The 10487-nt window shown below is 37.7% G+C and overlaps 1 protein-coding gene across 1 annotated transcript; it reads right to left on the reverse strand.

Moving 5' to 3' along the window:
* Nucleotides 1-1534: 1534 nt before the first annotated feature.
* LOC127419535 (45 kDa calcium-binding protein-like) lies at nucleotides 1535-8076 on the reverse strand. The gene is made up of 7 exons (XM_051661010.1): nucleotides 7724-8076; nucleotides 7070-7414; nucleotides 5939-6075; nucleotides 5421-5534; nucleotides 5184-5342; nucleotides 3306-3481; nucleotides 1535-3200 (listed from the first exon to the last, which is right to left on the reverse strand). The coding sequence occupies exons 1-7, from the start codon at nucleotides 7756-7758 to the stop codon at nucleotides 3024-3026; spliced, it is 1143 nt and encodes a 380-aa protein (XP_051516970.1). The 5' UTR covers nucleotides 7759-8076; the 3' UTR covers nucleotides 1535-3023.
* Between the last annotated feature and the right edge of the window lie 2411 nt (nucleotides 8077-10487).

A 10487-nucleotide genomic window follows, 5' to 3' on the forward strand; every position in this document is an offset into this window, starting at 1 on the left:
TCCTAAAATATAAAGGCAGCTGCAGTTGAAGTCAGAAATGTACATACACTTAGGTTGAAGTCATTAAAACATATTTTTTTTAACCACTCCACAGATTTAATAGTTTTGGCAAGTCGTTTAGGACATCTACTTTGTGCATGACGTGTAATTTTTCCAACAATTGTTTACAGACAGCTTGTTTCACTTTTAATTGACTATATCACAACTCCAGTGGGTCAGAAGTTTACATACACTAAGTTAACTGTGCCTTTAAGCAGCTTGAACAATTCCAGAAAACGATGTCAATCCTTTAGACAATTAGCTTCTGATAGGTGTACTGAATTGGAGGTGTACCTGTGGATGTATTTTAAGGCCTACCTTCAAACTCAGTGCCTCTTTGCTTGACATCATGGGAAAATCAAAAGAAATCAGCCAAGACCTCAGAAAAGAAATTGTGGACCTCCACAAGTCTGGTTCATCCTTGGGAGCAATCCCAAGGTACCACGTTCATCTGTACAAACAATAGTACACAAATATAAACACCATGGGACCACGCAGCCATCATACCGCTCAGGAAGGAGATGCATTCTGTCTCCTAGAGATAAACGTAGTTTGGTGCGAAAAGTGCAAATCAATCCTAAAACCACAGCAAAGGACCTTGTGAAGATGCTGGAGGAAACCGGTAGACAAGTATCTATATCCACAGTAAAACGAGTCCTATATCAACATAACCTGAAAGGATGCTCAGCAAGGGAGAAGCCACTGCTCCAAAACTGCCATAAAAAAGCCAGACTACAGTTTGCAAGTGCACAAGGGGACAAAGATCTTACTTTTTGGAGAAATGTCCTCTGGTCTGATGAAACAAAAATTTTACTGTTTGGCCATAATGACCATTGTTATGTTTGGAGGAAAAAGGGTGAGGCTTGCAAGCTGAAGAACACCATCCCAACCGTGAAGCATGGGGGTGGCAGCATCATGTTGTGGGGGTGCTTTACTGCAGGAGGGATTGGTGCACTTCACAAAATAGATGGCATCACAAGGAAGGAAAATTATGTGGATATATTGAAGCAACATCTCAAGACATCAGCCATGAAATTAAAGCTTGGTCGCAAATGGGTCTTCCAAGTGGACAATGACCCCCAGCATACCTCCAAAGTTGTGGCAAAATGGCTTAAGGACAACAAAGTCAAAGTACTGGAGTGGCCATCACAAAGCCCTGACCTCAATCTGATAGAAAATTTGTGTGCAGAACTGAAAAAGCGTGTGCGAGCAAGGAGGCCTACAAACCTGTCTCAGTTACACCAGTTCTGTCTGGAGGAATGGGTTTTTCATGTAAAAAACACCCATTCATATCTTGTGTGAAAAATAGTAAGCATAATATTATAAAGACAACATGATGTTGACAAAATCAAATAGTTGTCTTTTACAGTATAAAGAAGTGATTACAATATTATCAGGAAAATATTCTATATATGTTGACAGCATATCTTTTTTTTTCTATCTACTAGTAGATTATGGTGTATATTAGGAGTATAAACCTGAATAAATTGTTAGCTTTTAATTTTCCATTTCATTAAATTTTATTTGTAGACTTTAGAAAGCAGAATGAAACAATGTCACAATTTTTTTTTTCTCTGAGATTTTCTACAGACCTCCTTCCAAATAAATGAACAACTTAATTGTTTATGTGGACATGATCCTGACATAAAAGGAAATGTCTTAACTCCATCTTGCAACACTGGTTTTATAGTATAATGTAGTCCAGAATTTTTTTTCAAATTTGGTAAAAACTTCTGTTCCTGACTTAATGGTATCAGAAGGGTCAAATTTAGAGGTATATTTCATCCATTGCTTGATTGGTGTATTAAAATATCTAATAATAATGGTATGAAAAACAATATGATGCATTTTAAAGCTTAACATTTTTCAGCGGTCCAAAAACAAGTGCCCCCCCCCCCAAAAAAAAAAACTTCAAGCAAGTCACTTGAATTTCCACAGGATGAGGGCAATTTAAGGTCAGTCAGTGCTCATAGATGATTGTAAACACCTTAGGAGCTATTGTTTTAACAGCCAAAAAGTACTCTATGGGAATAAATCTAAAAGCAAAAGAATGAAAAAGAAGCCTTAGCCCTTAATAATCCAAATAGGCAGGGGGTGACTGAAAATAGTTTCCTGAGGTAACAGGATGATTTGAATTTTCGCTTGCAGTCATAAAATAATATTCAGGCCATATGCAATTATGAATTCACCAAACTGACAAAAATGGGGTTCCTAACAAAAAAGCTAGAGTGCAAATAATCCAATAAATCACATCTAGACAGCTTTTTCTATACTCTTGTCAAAAAATATGATTTCTTTACTAGGCATTTGAAACTTTAACTGCTTTGCATTGAATTATGAGTTCCTAAAAGAAGTGCTATATAATTAACAGTTTTCACAAAATGATTAAATTTGGGGTTGTGAAAACCCTTAATAATTTTTCTTCATCTTTAGAAATAACAGGGGTTGCAGCTTAGAAAGCTAAATATACAAACCCTGTTAAAGCTCAGTCTTAACACCCAATCCACCCAAAATGTCAAAACATATACTGTACATATTATGGCACTCCTATATTATATACATTAATACATTTTTAATTCAATTCCACCTCTGTGGACAACACTCTTTTCCCTGATCAAATTTCTCATTTACATACATTACTCTAAATTATAAACACTCAACAATGAATGAAAGCGACAAAGTGTCTCAACTTAATTTCAGGGGAATGTATGGGGTAAGCTCATTTGTAATTCGGGAATCACACCTTTGAGCAGCACACCTGTGACATCACGAAAGCAGACTCCCAATGTTATATGCCTTTGTACTGCAACTGGTTGCAGGTTTGTAAAGTTACAAACGCAAGTTCAAACGCACTCGTTGATCCCAATCTGGGAGGCAAGCAAAGAGCAACATCATTTTTGCAACACTTTGTATAGCCCTCAGTGTAGCCTTAAGGAATATATACAAATATATTACTATTTTTATTTTTTACAGATTTGAGGAGATTAGAACTCCTCGTGTACATTGCGGGCATAGTCCATGAGTTTGCTGCCAGTAAAGTACTCGCTGTATTTAAGGATCTCCTCTAGCTCCAGGTTATGGTTTTGGTTCTCATCTGCCACAGCAATCATCTGCTTGGCTTCGTTCAAGGCATTGTACTCATTCATGGGGTCCATGTACTCCTGTGAGAGAAAGAGTAAACCAGCAAGGGACAGATGTAAAATGAATGACACACTACCAAAGTACTCTGTTTTTTTTTTTAACAACAAATTAAAAAAAGGACCAACCTCCAACTCTTCCATGGTTACAATCGTATCATGGTTAGCATCAATGACCTCTTCAAATTCCTTCTTTCTTTCACGAACCCAGTCATCATCGATGTCTTGGGCCTGCTGATTCTCCACAGTTCCCATGGGGAGGGAGATAAATTCAGCAAGAGTCAACTTTCCATCTCCATCTTGATCTGTTTAATAATTTTAAACAGAGGGTTGAGTTATTAATAAGAAAAAACAGTCAATTAGAACTCTTTTCACTTTCTGATCTTTTTGTGTCATGTGCTCAACTACCATGTTCTTAAAGGGATAGTTTATCCAAAAATGATAACTATATAATCTCATGATTTACTCACCCTCATGCTGCCTCAGACTCATATGACTTTTTTTCTCACTTCTGTGGAAAGGTATTTTGAAGGATGTATGCATTTTTGTCCATACAATGTAAGTCAATGGGGTCCAAAACAAAGGCAGCATAAAAGTAATCCATTCGACTTGAGTAGTTAAATCCATGTCTTCAAGCGATAAGTCCTTATTCACTCAAATCTGGCCATCCGGCCCGATTGGAACACAGTGCAGGCAGGTGAAGATGGTGATTCTTTGACGCTGCATGCGGTTGCCATGTCCTTAATCACAGTATCATAATACATCAATTGCATTTTTATTTTTTAATGTTTACCATCAATGTTTTGGCAAGGCAACCCCAGTAGCTAGTACATTTTTAAAGTACCCCAAAAATGGTCTGGTTTGTGTACAGTGCCCTGCACACACGTCAAATGTAAGGAAGTGTGTGAACAAAATTTTCTCATTAACGTGCCAAGGAGACTGCGGAGATCAAGATTTACATTGAATAAAGGCCCGGGTATACTTTGGTTTTTCTGCGTTCCAGATCAGATCGTGCCTGGTCTACCACGATGGCTTCCAAAGTATACTCTTTTGACCACGAGCAAAACACTAACACATTCGACGCATGCGCACTATGACTGCTTTGTGATACTCTTTTAGTACAATCAATGGCAGGCGCATGCACCAGTGATGTGCACAGATGAGGACTGTCCACATTTCGAGAAATCTTGGCCGCAGTGGACAGTCTGCGCAGACTGTGCTGATGATGAAAATTGCACCACGTGTACCCGGTCCTGCTCAACCGGGATTCGAACCGGTGTCTCCGGCATGGGAGGCAGGAGCGCTGACAAGGAGGCTAAAGGCTAGAACCTCTAGTGTCAGTAGCTACCTCTTGATGCAAGGGGAGTGAGGTTTACACATACCACACAGCTATCACATACCAGCTGGCTCCCGTTACACTCATCCCACTAAACCTCACTCTCATCCGGGTCACGGCACCACTGTAACCAGTCTTGATTGACTCACCGTGAACTGGCGTCTCTGGCATGAGCGGCGGGAGCGCTAACGAGGAGGCTGAAGGCTACAGCCTCTAGTGTCAGTAGCTAGTGCGCCCCTTGAGGCCAGGGGAGTGAGGTTTACACATACCACACAGCTATCACGTACCAGCTGGCTCCTGTTACACTCGCATACTGTGCACAGAGCGATCAGTAATGCGGACAACCGTAGTATACTTTGGCCTTAAGGAGTTCAATTTGGATCTTTTTCTCACCCAAAGTGATAGTATAGCTTCAGAAGACATGGATTCAACCACTTGAGTCCTGTGGATTACCTATTGTGTCTTTTATACAGTTCTGGAGCCCATTGTATGGACAAAAAACAAATCATAAATTCTTCAAAGATATCTTTGTGTTCAGCAAAAGAAAGTCATATGGGTTTGAGCAGCATGAGGGTGAGTAAATGATAAGAGAATTATCATTTTTTGGTAAACTATTCCTATCATGACCCCTTAATTATGATAATCTGTAGGAATAACATTCCAATGCTCACCAAGATCTCGGACAATCTCCTTCACCATGTATCTGAGCATGCCTCTGCTATGCTCAGGATGTAGGAAAGAGAGGAACTCATCTTCATTCAACAGCTGGTCAGCTGGAGGGTTATCTGCTTGGAACCAGCGATCTTTCAAGCTCTCAAGAACCTCCTGGGCTGTGGTGATGCCATATCATTAGAAACATGTTTATTACGAGTACTACATACTATCAAATACACTCAGTTACAACTTACTTTCTTCATCAACTTTTAGTTCTTCATTGTTCTTTATCTTCTCAGCTACTTCTTTCTCATCGAAACCTTTGCTTGCCAAAAACTTCACACGGTATTCATCCCAAGTAACATGTCCTGAGAGAGAACAATTTGAGCAAATCAGGTCAAAAATTCTCTTGACCAAAAGCAGTCATGTGGATTTGTTAAGTGTTATGAGATAATAAACATCATGTCAGGGAAAAAAACAAAACACTGTTAATAAAGAGAATTGTGTGCATTTTCTGCCAAAAAGTCTAACAAATAAAATGCAATTTTGGAAGAAAGATCAATTTTAAAGAAATCATCTTCACTAAGTGTACTTTCTCTAGTAAAAACAGTGTCACAATGTGCAAAGCCCTCATAACTGGAAGATGACATCAATGGGAAGCCATTCTTAAATCTCTTAGAAACCTGATCACGCATTTGCTATCCTATAAAAATATATCTGCAAGAGATATAATTCTATGGCACAAAACTAATGGCAATTAAATTTTACGTACCATCCCCATCAGGGTCCACAGCATTAAAACTGAGCTTATTCTCTCTAACAGCTTCCTGAAAATGTTCCTCCGTCTTCTCCATGATCCAGCGCTGCATTTCTTTAGCACTGACACTCCTGTCTTTATTGATATCCACCCTAGTGACAGTGTACAAAAGCTGATAATACAGCTGTTGGAACAGCTAGAGTATTTGAGCTTCAAATTAATAGTATGCATATTTATTCAAAGTCTTATACACCTTAGGTGATCAAACATGCATTTAATGACTAAGTTTTATGTTTTTAATTATATTTGCTATGTTTTTCCTGATGACATACAGAAATTGCTTGCAGTAAATTGTGTTAAGTGAGGAAAGTGTGCAAGGCAGTAGCTGTACATTAAAGGAATAGTATACCTAAAAGTGTAAATTCTCATTATTTACTCACCCTCATGCCATTCCAAATGCGTGACTTTCTTTCTTCTGCAGAACATAAACAATGATTTCTAGAAGAATATTTCAGCTCTGTTGCTCCATACAAAGCAAGTGACTGGTGGCTAGAACTTTGAAGCTCCAAAAAGCACATAAAGGCAGCATAAAAGCAATCCATAAAACTCCAGTGGTGAAATCCATGACTTCTGAAGCAATAAAATAGATTTTGGATGAGAACAGGCCAAAATATAACTCCTTTTTCACTTTAAATCTTGACATCAGCAGTCTCCCTGGCGATCACAATTTTAAGCTCAATTACACTTCATATAACGCCATCTAGCGCTTTGCGCATGCGTCAAGCACTAGGAAGTGTAATCGAGCTCGAAATCATGATCGTGCCAAGAGATCGCAATGGCAAGATGTACAGTGAAAAAGGAGATATAGATTACTTTTATGCTGCCTTTATATGCTTTTTAGAGCTTCAAAGTTTTAGTCTCCATTCACTTGCATTGTATAGACACAAATCTGAGATATTCTTCTAAACATCTTCATTTGTGTTCTGCAGAAGAAAGAAAGTCATACACATCTGGGATGACATGAGGGTGAGTAAGTGAGGAGAGAATTTTCAGTTTTGGGTGAACTATTCCTTTAATGTTTGCCTTTAAAATGACAACTAAGAACACTATGGGTAAACTCTCATACTTCAACAGCGGTGGACATACTTGGTGAAGATTTCAATAAGTTTCTTCCTGTTCCTTCTGGGTTCTGAGTCTTCCTCAAACTCTTCCATCTCCTTCCCCAGAAACACCTCCTGATGAAAGTCTTTATTGAGGTGACCATCCATCTCCATCTTCACACCGTTCAGATGGTCGGGTGGAAGGATCTCGTTTTCCTCTTTACTGCTGGGATGTTTGTCTTTCAATGCTGACATATTCGCCGGCCTGGCGTTTACATTCTCGGCCAGCACCACAAACACAAATACTGCCAAACATGAGGCCCACAGGCGACCAGTCCGAGATCTTCTCCGGTTAGTCATGGTTTCAACTTCACAAACACATGCAGACATACTATGAAAAGAAAATAAAGACTACGTTCAAAACACAAACACTGACAGACTCGAAGATGTTCAGTGAGATAGTATGGTCAAAGTGAAAGCGGACACAAGAGAAGTAAATCGAATGACTTCACTGGTTTGGGTGGTGATGCATTTACAAAATAATAGCAATTTGCTAGTCAGCGAATCATTTATTTAGACCAGTTAGCGTAATAAGAGTTAGTATCGATTTTGAAACAGCACATCCTTGATCAAATCCGCTAAAACGAATAAAGATGCAGTCTGTCAGTTAGTAAAGAAGAGAAAATAATAAACTACCTACCTGTCCGTTTGAACAGACCCTTGGTAAAAATTCATAAATTAAGTAAACAGAAAGAAGCGAATGGCCTGCTGTATTTTAACGACTGTGAGCTGGCTGTCTATGGGCAGCTCATCGCACAGTTCCTGTACACGTCGCCACTCGAGATGAAACGCTGGTCACTGGGGAGGTTTATGGCTCTGAAAGTGACCTCCTCCTCTCTCACTATGTGTGTGTACTCTGATCTCACACACACACACACACACACACACTCATAAAACAGACAGCGATGACCGCAGGAGTTCACGTAGACTGACACCGGAGGAGCATTCAAGAAAGAAACAGTTGCTTCGTTGTCAAGATCGCACTTCCTCTTCTTCTGTAACTGGCGGTGAACTGGAGGAATAACTCGCATATCGCCACCTATTGTACAAGTAACTGCATAGCAAATAAAGCACATATTTGGAAAGCTTAATCTTTCTCTCTAACCGTCCATGTTGAAATCCGTACTGGTTTCGTTTTTAATGTTTCTGAGGAATATTGTTATTAAGTCAGGTTTCTCCGTGCCATATATTGTAGAAAGGGAGATTGTGGTATCTTGTCAACCAAAGTCTTATCAGGGTCTTGTTAAAATAAACAGGTTAATGTATGCACTCTGTTTCCATATCAAATCATTATCAGATGTATATTTTGAGTAAATGTCATTTGATTTCACAATTACACTGCTATCTGGAACACAACAAAACAAAACAAAACAAAACTAACAAAGCAAATAAAAGCTGAAAACAAAGAAACAACACAACAAAATTAAACCACAACACAATGAAATTCAGAAAAAAAGAAAAGGCTTAATTTAGTTGCGTTGTTGCTTAATGTAATTGTTTCATTGCTTTTTTGTTGTGCTGTGGCTTAATTACTTTGTGATGTGGTTTAATTGAATTGTGCTGTGGTTTATTTACTTTGTGACGTGGTTTAATTGAATTGTGCTGTGTCTTAATTACTTTGTGACGTGGTTTAATTGAATTGTGCTGTGGCTTAATTAATTTGTGACGTGGTTTAATTGAATTGTGCTGTGGTTTAATTAATTTGTGACGTGGTTTAATTGAATTGTGCTGTGTCTTAATTACTTTGTGACGTGGTTTAATTGAATTGTGCTGTGGCTTAATTACTTTGTGACGTGGTTTAATTGAATTGTGCTGTGGTTTAATTACTTTGTGACGTGGTTTAATTGAATTGTGCTGTGGTTTAATTACTTTGTGACGTGGTTTAATTGAATTGTGCTGTGGCTTTTCTGTTATGTTGTAGCTTAATTTTGTTGTGTTGCTTATATGGTAGAGCTAGGTATTGATTCAGATTTTCTGTTTCGATTCCATTCAGATTCATAAGCTCTTGATTTGATTATATTCCAGTTTCGATTCGATATTGATTCATGTGGGTATATTTAAATCATAATGTCCATTTTACTTACATATGAAAGAAATTATTTTCCAGCTATTGCTGTTAATTATAAAGGGGACCTTCTAACTTGGTACATTATGAAAATATTAATTTTACTATTTCTATTTAGTTAATATTTTTTTTTAAAGGGCAATGGTGACACCACTGATCAGCTGAAAAATACATAATTATGTTAGATACTGTACACTGTCACTGATTACATACATTTTAAGTATTTTAAATTAATATTGTAGGTTTTAAAATAGTATTATCACTGATTACATTTTCCTAAACTATTCTTTTCAAAAATATTTGTATGTTTATCCAGTAAAATAATGTTTGCCATAGTATATATTTACCAGTGATATCAGACATTACATTTGGCATTATCAGGAGGACTATCAGATATCAGGACCCTTAGCATTATTATAAATTATATTCAGCATATAATGCTGTAATATACACAGTTTAATATAAAACAATCACTCTCACTCTTGTGCTGAAAAGTCTCATTGTTTCTCATTGTATTACATGCTCTTACATGATGAAAAGAAATAATCAAAAACACTTTAAAAATGGTCACACTTGGACATCTGAGACTAAGTAGCCTTTTAATAAGCAGGATGATGTACAGAAAACATTTATTATCCCTTATTTATATCATTATAGGAATTGGAATATTGTTGGGAATTCTTATGCCTTATTAAATCTATGCAATGTACCTTTGTGTGTCACATACTGACTGTTCTGTTGGTCTTGTTACAAAGATCAAATGTCGTAGACATACTCTGATGCTAATCTGCAGACTGATACACTTGGATTTAAAGCCCTGTGTGGCCTGCTACTGTGCCCAAGGTCAACAGGTCCACATCTCTGGATCAATTTAGTGTTTTTCTTTTTGTCCAATGTGATTGAAAAGTACTTTGTTCCAACAGTGTGCTACCTTTGCACAAAGCAGTACCCCAAGAAGGTGTGTGGAACAATGGAAAATGAGTTTCAGACATGATAAGGCGAAGATGCCTTTGATTGCAATGAACACTTTGCTTAGCTTTTTTCCTTTCTCAGGCATCATCCTATATCTGTAAGAACATGACATCTTTGGGGCTCTTTAACCATTAGAAAATTAACAAATCACTTGTCAGCATTTATTGGTTTCTGTCTCTGATCTGGAACCCACTGCATATCAGGATAGTTTGGGACACGGTTGCATTTGTGTAGAAACGGGACCATCATGACTAAGCTAAACTCAAGCTTTATTCTATGGCTTTGTAAGAACTATCATTTTTTATATTTAATTATTTTTCTTCTTCTTTTTTTATGAATGAAATATTTTTTTATTAGTGATAGCTTG

Source organism: Myxocyprinus asiaticus, chromosome 28 (assembly GCF_019703515.2).
Source record: "Myxocyprinus asiaticus isolate MX2 ecotype Aquarium Trade chromosome 28, UBuf_Myxa_2, whole genome shotgun sequence".
In the NCBI taxonomy this organism is placed as follows: domain Eukaryota; kingdom Metazoa; phylum Chordata; class Actinopteri; order Cypriniformes; family Catostomidae; genus Myxocyprinus; species Myxocyprinus asiaticus.